The following is a 16,512-nucleotide window of genomic DNA, read 5'->3' as shown; positions in this document are numbered from 1 at the left end:
ATGACAAAACTGAGATCATCATCCTAGGGACTGCTTCCAACCTTCATAAACTCCCCTCTAAATACACCTCATTTAATATTAATGGCAATATCATTAAAGTTGCCAAAGAGGTAAAAACCCTGGGTTTCTACCTTGACTCCACCCTCACACTTGCTAAACAGGTCAACGCTATGGCATCCGCCTCAGCTTACACATGCAAGCTGATCAGAGCAAGTAAACCGTTCCTCTCTAAGATTAGCTGCACCATTCTAGCCCGAGCTTTAATGCTGTCCAGATTGGACTACTGTAATGCCTTATACCTGGGCGCGAGCAAGTACATCGTCAACAGGATCCAAATCCTACAGAATAATGCGTTGAGAGCAGCACAAGGTATTGCTAGAAGAGAACCCATTTCAGATATAAGGAGACAAAGCAAATGGCTGACCACCCGCAACAGAATTTCACTTAAAACCCTCTTGTTAATCCACAAGTGCCTGAACAACATCGCTCCTAGGTACCTTATTGAGAAATTCAACAGAAAAATCTCCAGCTGTCCCACCAGGACCACTAACACTATCTCCCTCGTTGTACTGAGATTCAAATTGACTAAAGCTGGAGGAAGCAGCTTCCCAGTCAAATCAGCTCAACTTTGGAACTCTTCCCTCCCCGCCCTTCCTAAGAGCAGACCAAACCTTTCAGAAATGTAAACATAACACTTCGAAATGGCTCAGAGAAAACGACCACTAATCGGTCTACAAGACTGACTTCTCTTCCTCTCACCACCTTCTTAATTCTTCTGTAAATAGAAAACACAAAAGTTTATTTTTATGATGTACTTTAATTTGTAACCTATGTATCACTGTGTTGATTATTCCCTTTGCCTGTATTTATTGGACACATACACCTCAACTGAATGATATATGTAAACTGCAATCGCTTCCTTTTTTTGTATTTGTATGTAATTATGTAACTTCTCCTGTACAACTTTGCTTGCTATCTAGGTAACCATGTAACCTCAAGCCTAAAGCATTCTTGCATCTGCTGCACCCTGATACCTCCGTGTCTGGTGCGCATTACAACTAAACACTGCCTGGGTTGGTTTTCTTATGTTTTGCTTGCAGTGCGCAATTGCTTTGAAGTTTGAGGGTTTTGTCGGATCTTTCCAATTCTTGGATTTCTCTACTAGTTGATTATGTGAGGTTCATAGTAAAGTTGAGGACTGGCTCATCTGTTACCTCAGTATTGGGGTTAAAGTTGCACCATTGCTGTTTGTTTAGACCCTCTTGTTGCTGACTGCATGACTTCCCACCTTTACCATTGGCTACTTTTAAAAACGTTTTGTATGGAAGGTCTCAAAAGGTGAAATGAAGGTGAAACTTCTATTACATCTTTGGTCTGTCGATTCATTTCCTTCAGATTCTTAAAAACGGCCTCTTTGCCTTTAGACCTGTTTTATTTTAATTGTATTTGTTTGATGTAGGTGTCATTTGGTTTGATGGTTACTGAGGTAGTTTATAAAGCTAGAGTTTTGTGGTGAATGTCCTAGAAGTAACAACCCATTTATTGAATTGCCCATTTATTTCCCTTTCTCCCATATTTTTTAAAATATTCCGAATGCTGCTTACTACTGATCAGTTTCAAGAAAGTTGAGGTTTTGTTTGTAATGAGCATTTTCGGGAAATGGTCCTAATTGCTCTTCATTTCTTATATTCTAGGCCTTTGTAAAGGATGTACATGACGATTCAATTGCAGTTGCATTTGAAAACAAGTAAGTATACAAACTTTGTTGACTTGCCAATATTAAGTTGTTTTAAATGTAATCCGGTTAATTCGGGATGCGGTCAAATTGATATACCTTCACAAACTATTTGAAGTTTTCTGCCAGTTTAGTTGGTGTACTCGTTGAAAGTTGGATACATAATCTATGGAATGCCATTAACCCCATGTTATCCACTGAGACTAGAGTCTAACATTCCATTTATTTAAGCTGCACACTTTGTTTTTTCAAGGAAACTTTTCATTAGAATTTTTTTAAACATAAGTGCATCAATAAACATCATACAAATCATACTGAAATATAGAGCACATAAAAACAAAAACAAACAATAATAAAACATGGGGAGGCGGGGGAACGCAATATTTCATAGTGAATAGTGTCCGTGGCGCCTTAAAAGCAAAGCTCCATGTCTCGTGATACTTAAGTCTCTTGTTTCAAAATGTAACTATGGGGCAGAGATCTGCTTTCTTCCAGGGTCTCTGGTTCAGTGGGTGGTCCAGTGGTGCACCAGCAGAGGGTTGGCTGTGTCAGTCGTATTTTGCTGTCCAGCGGAGGGCCGGAGGCTGTCTGACCACTCCCGGAAATTGTTATGCGTAGCCCAGAAAGGGGGCCCACATTTTGTAGAACTTGCTCCTGTTTCCGAAACGGAAGGCGGATATTTTTTCTGCGACTGTGTCACAACACTTTGTCCACCACATGGGGACTGCCAGGCCCTCAGGATGCTTCCATAGTCTTGCTATTGATATTTTCGCTGCTATAGGTAGGTGCAAACATAGCTCTGTTAGTCGTCTGGTCGCTGGGAATTGGCCGTCGCCTGTGCCACCCAATAGGACTATTCCTGGATCAGTATTTCTTTCCAGAACTGCATGGTTTTCGGGCATGACCATAGCAGGTGGAACAATGTGCCTGTAGTTGAGCAGCCTCTCCAGCATTGCGGGGGGGGGATTGCTGGGTTGCTTTTGTTCAGGGTCTCCAGCGTCAAGTGCCATCTGTAGCACACTTTAATCATGCCCTCCTTATTGGTGACGCACCTTGAACTCTTGTTGATTTGTGTCCAGATGCGGTTCCATTCCTCCATTTCTAATACTCTGCCTATATCCTTTTCCCACCTCAGCATGTAAGCTTCCTTCTTGCTGGGGTCCGCTCTGTCTAGAAGTCTGTATATGGTGGATATTTTGCTTCTGAGAGCCTGCATAGTTAGTTTGTTCCAGTGCTGTTAGTTCCCTCATCCCCTGTGTTTTTATTGGTTTGTATGACAGCCACTGTCTAAGCTGTGTATAGCGCAATTGTTTGGTTTCTGGTACCTGTCATTTAGCTTTGCATGCTTCAAATGTTAATGGGGAGCTGGTCATGAGGAAGTCTGCTATGTACTGCAAGTCTTCTGCTTTCCATCTGTCGAAGCCATTTGGTGAAATTCCCGGACGAGGTTGGGGTTTACCCAGATTGGGGGTAGTGGGCCCACTGCGCTCCCACAGTTCCTTTGTCGAGCCGCCATTTCTCCAGCTCTCCACCATGTTTTTGGTAGCTGTAAGTGGCCCAGCCTTGGTGAGGGGGGGGGGGTCCCCTAGGTTTCACGATGTGTGGAAGTGATTCTAATGGGCATCAGCTCCAATCTTACTCTAGTATTCTCCAGCGTGGTAGATTAGTGCTTACTTTCCATGTAAAGGCCGGTGAAAGCTGCGCGGCAAGACAGTATCTGGCAGCGTCCGGTACCCCCAGGCTTCGCAGCCCCGGGCTCCAGAGCAGAACTCTTTTAGCTATACGTGGAATTTTCCTACCCCAGACATATTTCAATATGGTAGTTTGTAGCTTCTGCAGGTTCTTTTTTGGGGATGGGAGTCGTGAGGGCCAGACAGTATAGAGTAGCCTTGGCACCAAGTTCATTTTCAGTGCTGTGATTCTCCCCATCCACTACAGCTCTTGTTTTTGCCAGCGTGCCAGGTCGCTCTGTAGTTCTTTGAACAGTGGCGGGAAGTTTATTTTGTATATTCGTTAAGTTTTCTTCGGGATCTGCACTGCCGGGTAGCTAATGAGGATTTTGCCTATGGGATGGGATATCTGACTGCTAAGTATTCCACCAGCTTTCTCAGAGTATTAATTCCTAGGGCTATCGATTTTGCAAAGTTGATACTGAACCCGGATACCTCGCCGAATTCTTCTAATTCTCACCAGAGGGCTCTCGAGGAGTCTTTGGGCTGGGTTATGGTCAGGAGAATGTCATCCGCATACAAAGCGGTTTTATAGGCTTACCCCTTTACTTCCAACCCATGCACCAATGGGTTCTGGCAAATTCTGCAGGGGAGTGGCTCCATAGAAAGTGCGACTATAAGTGGACACAGGAGACATCCCTGTCGGGTGCCACTTGTTATCATGATTCTGTGCGATTTGGTGCCGTTCATTTTGAGTGACGTAGTAGTTTGCAAGAGTCCATTTCAAGAACTTGGGGCCAAATCAGAAGTGTTTTAGGGGTTCCTCTACATAACCCCAGTCTAGCATGTCAAATGCTTTGTGTGCATCAAGTGAGAGGATCGACATTTGCACTCAGTCCTGGTCACAGATTCTATGATGTTTAGAGTGCGTCTGGTGTTGTCCAGTGCGTTACAGCCTGGGATGAATGCTGTTTGGTCTGGATGGACCCGCCCGATCTGCTAAATGCATTTCAAGGGCTGCCTTTTCTGTTTTAAGTTCCGTTTCTGCTTTTGTAGTCTGGCGATTTTTAAGTTTGCCTCCAATCTCGCGACTTCTTCCGCCAATTTGGAGAGTTGTAGTTGATGCCGTCGTCTGTGTGCTGCCGTGCAATTGATTGCTCTCCCTCTGATTACTTCTGATCACCGGCTTCATTGCGTCCCAGATGATCGCCTCAGAGGTGCCTTTGGCTGAGTTTTCCTTAAAGAAGTTTGTGAGAGATTCTGATAGCTCGATGCTGGATGCTCCATCTGCTAGGATATAGTCTTGCAGTTTCCATGACCTCTGTGGGGGCGTCAGCAGGCCCTCCACGCGTAGGCGGGCTATCACTGGGACATGGTCCGATATTATCCTGTGGCCAATTTGTATGTCCTCTATGCATGGGAAGGGGACACTGGATGCTAGCAATAGGTCTATCCTCGAGAATCCTTTATGGACATTAGTGTAAAATGTGTAGTTTCGGACCCCTGTGTTGGCCAGCCTCCAAGCGTCTGTGGTTCCTGTTTCCTGTAGGAATTCTGCCATCCCTAATGTTCGTGCAAAATCCTCCCTAGTAGGCAGCAGTGTTTTGTCGTTATTGGGCTCCGGGGTAAGGTTGAAGTTGCCACCGATCAGCAGGCGGCCTTCTGTGAAGGTGTTTATCATTGGGAGGATATTGTGAAGGAACCGATCTTGTGCAGTATTCGGGCAGTATATCGTTGCTATGGTAATCGGAAGCTCGACCAAAAGCCCCTTAAGCAAGAGGTATCTCCTTGCTGGATCTCTCTTAATTATGATTTACGTTAGTGGGACTTCTCGACTGATCAGTATGACTAGACCCTTTTTCCTCTGGCCTGATGAGGCATAGTACCGCTTGGGGTACTGTTGGAAATTGATCCGCTTCTAGTCTGCCATCAGGAGGTGCGTTTCTTTCAGACATACAATGTCTGTTGTGAGTTGGGAAGCCTGTGTTCAACAGACTTTCTTTTTCTTGGAGAGTTCAGGCCCTGTACGTTCCACGTAATCATGGTGAGTCCTTGAATGTTGTCCGTCATCTGAAAAGAGCTTTGTGGGTTTGCGTATTTGTACTCCTTGTTCCCTGTGGAGATTGTGGATTCTGCTTGTAGGATTCCTTGAATAGTTTACCGGATTCTCCTGGCGTGCCGGATCTATCGAAACTCCCCTCCTCCCGCTCACTCCCTCCCGCGGCTCCTGACCGACACAAAACAAAACCAGGTCAGGATCAGCCTTAGACCAACGGGGTATCCGGCAGGGCCGAGGCAACTGACTAATTTGGAAGCAGTTGAGCCTCTTCTAACTTTTGGTGAAATTTGGCATTCTTGCGGCGGGCGAATCAGTAGCTATGATGACCGTCATGTTCATCCCTTGGCATGCTGCCGTTACAGGTAATCCATGTAGAGTCCCTCTCAGTCTTTGTTGTTCCACTTGTTTTTAGTAGGGGGGCCCCCTGATCTTGCGTCGCCTTTCTCCTCGTGTCCAGAATTGTTTGGGGTCCCTTGTTGAACCCTCCCTGGAGGGAGATTCTTTGTCTGGGTTATCCTCCTTTGCCTCTGGGTTTAAATGCTTCTCTGCCTCTATTGGGGTGCAGATGAAGAAGGATTTGCCTACCCAGGTAAACATCAGGGCCGTAGAGAACCCCCATCGGTACGGGATCTTCTCTCGCAGCCATTCCGTGACCCCCATTCTCAGGGCCTTCCTCTTCGTTAATGTGGTGGCTGCCAGGTCATGGTCAGGGGGATTGAGGCGTCCCTGAAGTGTATGCTTCTGGCTTCCCCCATTATTTCCTCCTTTACCCTGTAGAAGGGTATTCTCACAAGTACATTGGGCGGGGTGGATAGGCTTGATTTTGTTCTTGTCCTGTGCACTCTATCAATGTCATGATCACTGGCAAGATGCTAAATTTTGATTCCCAAAAGAACACTTTAAAGGGTTGGTCCTTAGCCTGGCACTCTTGAATTGCTGCACTACATAGGTTATGATCGGATACCCAGTAGGATTAATAGCTTCCTGGTTTCCTAACATGGCCGCCAGCTTTATGCCTGGAATTAACCTTGCAGGTCTAGGCACTCATCCATGTCTCCTTTATTAGCCCTGCCCCCCGGAGGACCACGCTTCACGTTCCTTACTATGGCTGCAGTGCAACGATTACCACGGTTCCACAGTTTCCCCTCAGACTTTGTCATTGTATTTTTATTTATTCTTCTGTTTCCAGGCCCCTTTATTCCCTTTCTTCCCGCTCGCTGTTAGTTATTCCATTTACATTTAGTTCCACAGAATATTTCCTCAGCGTTTCCTGGCATACGCACGGAGGCATCTCCCCGCAGGTGTCTTCGTGCAGAACGGCTTAGTATCATCCTAAATTCAAGAAAGTACAAGTTTTGGGGCTAGTTGGCTGTTTTTATCTAAATGTTTTATAATTCTCACGAAAGTTACTGAGTTGCTTGTTACATTCTTGGTGCCAGTGCTTCTGCATAGTTGCAGTTTATTTAATTGTAGCGTTTGTAGGTTGGAATGCTCCACTCACATTTCTGATTATTGCTCAGATTATTAATAATACCCTTGATCGGTTTTGGGCTGGATGTTCAGTGTCACATTTCAACTCCTCATTACATTAATTTAAGCCTTGAGAACCGGCTTGTTTTTTAGTTATAAGGGGGTTCCATTTTTCAGTCAGGAAGATTCCTCAGGTTCCAGTTGCCATCTACTTCCACTGCTAACTGATACCTTCCCTGTATTCAGTTCCCTTCGCCATTAAACAATTGATAGCAGCTCTTCCCATCATTTCTACAGAACTTCGCTCATACTCCATGTTCCCATTTAATCTACCGAACTTGCTCCCCTGCCCCAGAGCATCATCAATTCTACAGGACTAGCGTCCCTGCATCAGACCAGAATGAACAGCTCATAAATCTAAAGACACAGGTGAGCGTTCCATCTTCAAGAGGAGAAGCATCTTTTGACATCAATGTTCATGCATTCTGGAATAGACTGGTCACTGTAGGGGTTATTTAGGAAAATTAAGTCATTGTTTAATTATTACAGAACCCACCTGACCAGTTCAACCAGAGGGAACCTTGGAACACCTATTCCAGTTCTGGGCGCTCCTGTGGAGTCCAGGTAAGCGTTACAATCAAGTTCCAGGGGGATTCATCAGCAAGGGTCAGGATGAAGCGGAATAGGTCATTGACTCCAGGTTCGCGTCCGTACTGTTGTTGGAATACCTCTTAGACGTATGTTGTTGGACCGGGAGCGGTTTTCAGCGTCGTCCTGCTTGAGTTCAAGAGCTTCGCACCTGGCTTCAAGTGCTGTGATTCTATCCCCGCCCTCCCCAATTTCGAAGTTTTGTTCACATAGTTGTCTCAATCTCCGATGTTCTGTACTCCATTTCCCCCACCCGCTTGTCCGGGGTGTGATCTTACTCATCACCTCCTAGATGCAGATCTGGTGCGCCTTGGTGATGGTCGATCTTGCAGGTCAGATTTCGTGAACGCCTGTGCCACTGGGCCGGGATCCGATTCTGCTTGTGTTCCTATGACCATAGCTTCGTTTTGCCCTCCCCCTCTTTGTTTTTTCTGTTGTTGAGGCGAGCAGCAGCGTGGAGATATCGGTCTATTTTCCTGTTTTGGGATTTTTGGCCATTGTAGGCTTATCCCCTCTGATGCTCCTTACTGTTTGTAGGGTGTCGGGGAAAGATCAGGTGGGGCAAGTTCACCCTCTTTTGAGGATGCAGGGCATGGCCGCGATAGCGCTGAGCGTGCCTTCATTCGTGAATTCTGCACCTACTGGGCGTGAGGGTTTGAGTCTTACAGTACATTTCTAGGGGTCCACCTTCAGAGGACTTGAATGGTGGTAGGGTTTTGTCTCCTCAAGGCGTGCTGCCAGGTGGTGGTTCTCAGGACTTGGCATCTTGCTTTCCAGTCAGTGCGAGGCGGAGCCGTATTAGGCGTGGATGCAGCCTTGTGGCTTGGGTCAGGTCTTCCGACTGTGCTGCCAGTGACTGGGGAATCTACCCAGGCAGGATTGTGACCAGGGTTATAGTGAGTGTGGCGTGGCAGTGCTGTGTTGGTCCGGGGAGCGCTATTCAAGTCTCTGCTGTTCAACGGGGGCAGAAGTCTATGCCTCAGGGGGATGGGGCGTTGTTGGGTAGAGGCCCTGGGTCGCACTCAGGAGGAAGTGTGGAGGCCGCTGCTGCTGGAGAACACTGCAAGCGCTGCCCTACCTTCCAGCTGCTTGATGGCTTCAGACGGCCTCTGTCCTCCAAGAGGGGTGCGGGATGCGGTCGCAATTTACTTCTGGTAAGAGATATGCAAGGGGGGGGTCCAGGAGCCCTCCTTGGGATCGCTGGGATTGTCGGGCGGGAGGCGAGTTATTTCTTGGATGTGGCGCCGTTTGGGTCTTCTGGGCTGCTACTCCCTCAGGGTTGCTGACCGGCTGCTGATTGACTGGGGCACTGTCCGCAGCGTGCCTTCCATCAGCACCTTGCTTACCCTGTTACAGCTCGGGGGCGGTGAGGATTAGAGAGAGGTCGGGTGATGTTTTGCCCGCATGCGGATGTTCCCTGTGTCTCTGGGATGATTTGGTGGCCTCGGGAGCAAGTTGGTTGAATTGGTCCCCCCTCAATGGGAGGAGGGGTTCTGGAGCCGAGGGCAGGTTCCCTCAGGTCGCTCGCCGGGGCGGATGCGTTCTCCTCCGATGGAAGGTTACACCAGCGACGTCCAGGAGAACGGCCCCAGCTCTGCTCCCAATATCGCTGCAGTCATGAGCGGTGGTAACTCGCAACAGGATGCAGGAGAGGCGAATCCAAAGCGTAGTGCAAGCTCTGGGTCAGTTAATGGAGACGCCCACCATTTTGGTTCCCCACTTCTCAGGCGCGGAGCATGCGTTTCCTCCATAGGGAAAATCAGCCAATCCAGCTGGTATGAGGGGCTGAAAGCTTCCCAGCACCTGCCAGGTCTTATAGAGGGCAGGTTGCTTCCGTTTTTTGCCTGCAAAATGCAGTTTCACAGGTGCATTATCGTCAGCTGCGTGGCTCAAGCCGGGAGCTCCTACAAAGCCGTTCCGGCCGCCATGGCTCCAAACCACGCCCCTAAGCTGCACACATTTTTGTAATGTACTTGGTTTCCATATTACATACCAAGTCTGTCCAACCTGGATATATGTTATTTATAACGCGCTTAATATTCAGAGGTTTCGAAGCGCAGACCTGGGGATCAAACCAGTGTTGTTCCGTGCCGTCTTGCTTCCAAGGCGAGCACGTTGCTGCTGAGCTATCCTCCCGAGACTGAACCTTAGACTGAATGCTCCCTCTCTGCCTTGAGTAATCTATCTAGTGAAGCAGCATCGCCCTTACCCCATAGAAGTATAAAAGATCACCAATTGACACATCAGCATTTTTCTGCTTTAGAAACTGCTAATCTATGTCTTCGGCTATTGTTTCTTGAAACAGACTAATTTTGCCAAGATTCCATGTTCACGTTTAAGCAATTTGAGAATAAAAGAATACTGTCCGTTATTAATAAAGTCGGTCAGTAAACTCAGTTGCTGTGTTATAGCAGAAAAGATTGAACTTCTGAGTGCGGTAACTGACATAATCTCAATAGGATAATGTCACCATTCTTTAATGCCATTCTTTTTAAAATTTGTGCTATGGTTTAAAATAGACCTTCACAAATACTTACAAATATAAAGATGTAAGATAAATAGAAAATCCTACAGAAGAACTTTGATTATATTGGAACGATAATTAAAATGCATTTTGTAATTGATTTCAATCCAGCACTCCAACTAAATCAATGCCTAGTATGGGATGCCTAATGGAAACCCTTATTTATATATTATTATGTCAAAAGTTCTTTTAATTCTGGATGATGTAACCTTATATAACGCCCCGCTCTTTGAATTCCCCCAGTCTCACTGAACCAAGAAATAGGTTTGTTTTGCAAATTAAAAGATTTATTTGAAGAATTGAACAATCAATATATCATACTTTTATAAATATGGATAATATCTGAATATCACACTTATGAATATGAACAATGATCAGCAATGGGTAATATTACAATATCAATCTCTTTAATCAATTAGGAGTAGAAATGGGAAGAATAATGTAGCAGAGAATAACTTTGGATGGGTTCAATGAATGCAAGGATATGAAATTAATGCAGCACAGAAATGAAACTTGATATGACTTCAATCAAAACAATGCGATCACTCTTTCCCCCTGATATGACTCAATCCCCCCCTAATATGCAATATGGAGCTATGGAATGAGGGCACACAGGTTTCAGGAATGACAATCAACGATTGCAATTTCAATTCCGATTCCCCCCTGCAAGCTTAGAGAAAACAGTAATGATTTTAAAACAGGTCAATTGCTTTTAGATGTGGTTTGAATTGAATGGGAAAAATGCTAAACTGACTTTAATTTGCTAAATAGGATTCAGAACTAGTGAGAGTTGCTTTGGATTGGTTCAGGTAGACACTAGCAATGATTGTAGAATGATTAGCAGATGGAAAACGAAATTCAGAATTTGAAATCAAGAAATAGCTATTTTTACATGTGGTGAAATTTAGCCAAATGCAAATTCGCTGCAACTTTTCCACGTGCGAGAAACACGATTACGGACCAGCTATAAGGAATTGGAATGTTTGCAAGCTGAGGATGTTAGTTTCAAAATGACATTTAAATTTCGTTCCTAGCACATACGGTTCAAAAGTTAGAGGTTTTAGTAGAGGTCGATTTTTCTCAAAAGGAGTCAAGATTTCAAACAAAATTGTGCTTTGAATTATAAACAGGTTGGCTTACACTAACAATTCCCACAGGATTAGATGGATGAGAAAGGATTCAGAATGGACAAAAGATTGTACAATGCAGTCTGGATAGGTTGGAATGGGTTGGATGGATTACTTTAAACTAAGAGATGACTATGGACAGTTCTACGCTAAATACTCACAACTCTGGTTTAAAATGGACCCGTCAAAGATCTGGTCAAGGGTTTGGACTGGACTTTGCTCGCCACCGGACAGGTCTCAGGCGCTTGGTTGTGCTCTCAGCACTCTGGTCTCTGCAGAGCCTCTTGGACTGGATCTCATGGGTTCTGGGTTATAGCTCTGCCGGACTGATCTGGATCTTGGGTTCTAGCAAAAGGTTGGCCAGAAGCAGCAAACCGCTCAGCCAGGCTGTTGAATGGGTTAGGTTAGGCCCCGTGGAAGTTTAGGGGTTAAATGAGGTTGCTAGATTTTAAAGGCCTGCTGAAAAGGGTTCAGCTTTTTGGTTTAGGCCTCTCTGTTTCAGAGTTCTGGAGTCTGGATCTAGGTTCTAGAGTCCGGATCTAGGTTCTGGAGTCTGGATCTTCCTGCAGAGTGCTTCGCCAGTGGATCAGTTGATGAGTGCACCTGTGTATGTCTTGCCTGTCCTCAGCAGTCCCTATTTATCCATTTTCCAAAGTGGGTGGGGAGGCTGATTGCCTATGCCCAACCCTCTAAGGATCTGAGAGGTCAGAGACTTCCCTGTCCCCTGATTTGAGAAAGGAGCAGTGTGTCATGAGGTGTCATCATGTGTTGGAGTGATGCTGCCATTTACAATCTAGGGAAGAACCTCCCCTTTGCTTTTACCCAGCAAATCTATTTTTCCCAAAAACATATTTTCAATATGCACAACTTAATAATACATAAACACATCACAGATTACTAAGGTAAGTTTTGTCCAAATCTTATCTTCCTACGAGTTTTGGTTCATAAATAACAATTTATCATGTTTTGGTTTGTTACACATTTTCGGATCCATACGATTTTTTACACACACATGCACATACCCTCTGGGCATATTCCTGTAATTTTTCATGTTCCTAACATAATCACAATAGCTACACAATAGCTACAATATATATATTTTTTTTTATTTATTTGAATTTTACTCAGTTATCACTAAGTTTTGTCAAAACCTTCTCGGTTCTGCTAGTAGCAACAGGAAAAGGAGGGTCATGCAAAAACCTCCCCAGGGGGGGCTGGCCGGGCCTTAGTCGCAGGAGAGAAACCGCTGACATGGCGGAGTTAGGTCATCTTTCTGCTGGATAAGAACCCAAGTCTGGGCTACCCTCACGCTGTAGACTGTTTATCTGATCAAACACGAGTTCGATCAGTTTGGCCAGGGCTTGGCTCCATCTTGTGTTCTCACCAGAGATTAGTCTGTTCCATAGTTCATCTGTTTGAAAAATCCACAGGTTTTCAGCCAATAAGGGGAGGTATAGCTTTCTACTTTCTGTCGTGCTGGGGCACTCTATCACCAGGTGCTTCAAAGTCTCGATGACTAGATTGTCTTTACATAATCGACAGTGCTTCTCGACACCATCTCCTCTGATTGTTATAATCTCTCTCGTAGGTAGGAGATTGAGTCTGGCTCTCATAATAGAGTTTCTCAGCTTCTTGTTTGGGAACTTTGCACAGTATTGCAAGGGTTTTTTTCACTTGTTGAAAGTCGGGGGTAGATGTTTTAAAGTTTATTCCCCACCGCTTTCTCCGTTGTCAAAATCCAGTCCATGTTTTCAATTTTTCTTTTAATTCGGTCCGGATTTTCTTTCAGATCTTCCTCCGTACATTCGATTTTAGCCAGGTCATTCTTTCTGGCATCCCCCATTTGTTCAGGGCCTCACATTTACCTAATTCAGTTTCTTCTCGAATGCTGTTGTATATCGGTAACGTGTCTGACATGATGATTCGTCTGTACAAGCGCATAGCGCTTTGATCGACCGTTGACCGTAGCTACAATATTAAAGATTTTGTGGTTCAGTCTCTGAATGTCGCACAGATTCCAGACTAGTTTTAAACTGTGACTGAATTTTTCATTTTAATAATCTCTAAGTTTCCTATTTTTGTCAGTTCGGTACAATATTTTATAAGTCTTTTCCTTAAACATATATTTAGTCCAATTTCAAATCCACATTTTCAATCTGGCCCACCTCCAAAGCTTGGCTGAGTCAGAGTCACATGGCTTGTCTTCTTGCCAGGGCAGTTGATGTCAGTCGCACCCGAATTAGCATTTCCATTCAGTTCAAGGACTCCATTGTCTCTTTCCCAGAGCCACATGCCAGAATGACCCTCCCATTTCCTTTCACACTTGCCTGTCAGATACTCAGCAGAGCACAGGAGAAAAGATTCCTTTGTTTAGGGAGGAGGTGTGGAATGTGTTTGAAGCTCAGTGTGGGAAGACTCTTGGAAGTTTAGCTGAATCAGGTTACCTTATAGTCCATTTTAACATTGTCCCTTGTGCAAAATTACAGTTACAAATTTAAAATAAGCAAACATAACTTCAATTCCAGTCTTTTTCAAATTGAAAATCAATGTGTGGCACCCTACATTGCATTTGATGGAAATCCCTTCTTTGGCATATTTAGCTTTTGAGACACAGTTTCTCCTGTCAGATTTAGAAATCGCCAGCGTCTGACAGAGGCGAGTAACGTATTGCACCCATTTTTGACAGATTTCTTTCCTGCAACCATCTTCAAAAGTGGACTTTGTTCAGATGACACATCCTTCTGCTGACATTATATTTATGTGGATTCTTGAAGTAGAATGATCAACACCCAATAGGAGGTTGGATCTTTTGGGTGGTTTGTCAGCCATGATTTTTGCACATTTGACAACCAAGAAAAAACAGGTTTTCACACAGCTCTGTTTCTTTTGCAATCAACCTTGCTCAGTGGGCAGCCAAGTGATGGGTTTTGGCAGTGGCCTCCTGTGTTACCACTGACATAGGCAAAAGTGGATGGCGGCCTATTTTTCCGATTTTTTTCCTGTGCACTTCTGGATGATTTTTAGCGAGCAAAATGCTCTCAAGCGGCCATTCTGATGTTCCTGATGCAAGCAGCGCACAAGAATGGTGCAGGGCCTGGACTAGTGGGTTGAAACATCCCACAATTCAATTACTACATTGGAATGAAACAAATTCAAATTTAATATTTTTTTTAAATAGTAGGCCTTCCAATTTCATTTCAGTTTGTAAAGGTGCGGTCCCCCAAGTAATGCACCCAATTTCTGACTACTTTTAGATTATTTCTTGGAACAGTTGCAAGAAAAAACATGTTTTTATTAAAAAGAAACAGCTCGGAGAAAAACAGACCGCTCAGTGGGAACTGAACTCGAAACCATTCCTCAACATTGGACTTGCAGTCTACACCTTTTAAAGTGCAGAATCACAACAATTAGTGTAATTCTAACATGTTAATTGGTTGCTCGAAATCAAGCCCCTGAAGAGCTATACATTGGCAAGTCTAACTAGTGGTTTCCTTTATCGTGGTAAATAAACATACCACCCTTGAACTGTGACTAATGCATGACACTCTGGTTGGCATCGTTAGTAGCGCAAGTTGATAGAATGGTAGGTGCTGATTGGGCAGTTATGTTGGAGACAGCTTTAGACAATCGCATGCCACCAAGAAGGACCAAGAACCTTATAAGTGCAAATCACTGAGGGCAAACGCTGTTGCTTTCCCCAGAACACTGCAATCCCCTAGCCCTGATCGTATCCCTTAGCCCCTCTCGCTTTCCACCTCCTGTGTCGATACATGTTACCAACTCTGAACCCAACCTTCTAGTTATCTTCTCATAATGAACAGCTGCATGGAATAAACATGTGCACTGCCCTGCTGCTACAAATTAATTCCTTCTATTTATTATTTCTACCACTCACTTTTATTTCCAAATTCCCGGTCAGTGAGGGTGCTGTTGATTCCACCCTGGTTCTATATTTTGGCAGTGCCCCGATCTGAGTCCTCTCGTGCATCATACTGTGTCCTTCACGATCATTGTGTATTCATTAGTTTTATCATCTGGAAAGGCACCTGCTGTCTGAAGAGCAACTTCATGCCCATGAGAAAATACTGCCTTGCAACAATTAATTGGACTTGGTTTGGCATCCCTTTCCATCCTGACCTTCGCTCCATGAGCCAAGCAGTAAAAATTACATTTCATTAAATGAACACCACAGCCTTTTTCTTAACCATGTTACAATGCAGCTTTCAACACTGCCCATCTCTAATATGGCTCTTGTTCCTTGCAGCAACTAACAATTCTACTTAATACTGTTCAATCTGGGGGGGCGCTGTTGCACTTAACGAGTATGGCTGCCTGAGCGTGGAGCTCCGTATTAGGGAATATCCTTCCTCCGAATAACCCGGTGTGGTGCAGTGAATTCTGCACATATTGGGCTGTTTTCCACACATGCTGTGCTTGCAACCACTGGCTGACTCTTAGTCCCAGAGGAGTGAAAACTTCGTAGAAATTGCTACTTGAAGATCACCGCCCAATCCTCCTATGACTACCCGCGCGGCGGCTCTATGCGGTGCAGCCCAGCCTGCAATCGGGTGGCGGGGCGCCGTGGGCCTGTTGGTAGAGGGGTGTCACTGACCCGGCCGCGTGCCTCACCCGCTCTGTGCTGTCCTGGAGGCAAGCTACAGCCCGCCAACATCCTTCGGCTTGCGTGGTTCCCCTCAGCCACCACTGCGCTGCCCGCAACGGAACCCCTGACACCAGAAGACACCACCTCCATCCCTCCTTTGGTCCTGTCGGCGGGCGGCCCATGCAGATACCTGGGGATCCTCCCTGACTGTCATCCAGGTGTACAACCCGGGCCGCTCTGCTTGCCGGGAGGTCGTCGGACTGTGCGTGGCTTGGAAACATGTGCACCAGCGCTTGACCAGGCGTCCTGGTGCTCCCGAGGCTCTCCTCCCGCCGCCTGCCACTGCGATAAGATTTTGCTGCGGGCAAGGTAAGATCCACATCAGCTGCGCTGCGGCGGTGTGTTGGAGGGGTCCCGCAGTGCATGCCTCCCGCACAACTGCACATGAGGAGTGGATGAACAATGACATAACCCGCGCCATGTGGTCCACCCTGCCCCCCCCCCTGCTGCAATGCCCAGAGGGCTGCCCGATTCAGTGGCACATATAACAGACATTGGATATAGCGATCACACACCACACTTCACACCCTAATGTGCCATCCTAACCTTGCCCCCCCCAGCCTCGGCAGGCCCCCCTGTAGTGCTCCTTACCCTTCGCTCTCTCACAGGAGCGATC

General features: G+C 45.6%; 1 protein-coding gene across 1 annotated transcript in view; it reads left to right on the top strand.

The window, feature by feature from the left end:
- Positions 1–16,512, top strand: part of FMR1 (fragile X messenger ribonucleoprotein 1) — an 821,120-nt gene that overhangs the window by 127,940 nt on the left and 676,668 nt on the right. Inside the window, exon 2 of the mRNA XM_069612766.1 lies at positions 1,695–1,747. Within this exon, the coding sequence (XP_069468867.1) occupies positions 1,695–1,747 (53 nt within the window). The remainder of the gene's footprint in view (positions 1–1,694; positions 1,748–16,512) is intronic.

This window comes from Ambystoma mexicanum, chromosome 5p (genome assembly GCF_040938575.1).
Source record: "Ambystoma mexicanum isolate Mex_15411 chromosome 5p, UKY_AmexF1_1, whole genome shotgun sequence".
Lineage (NCBI taxonomy): Eukaryota > Metazoa > Chordata > Amphibia > Caudata > Ambystomatidae > Ambystoma > Ambystoma mexicanum.
This window is presented reverse-complemented; position numbering and strand designations above follow the sequence as displayed.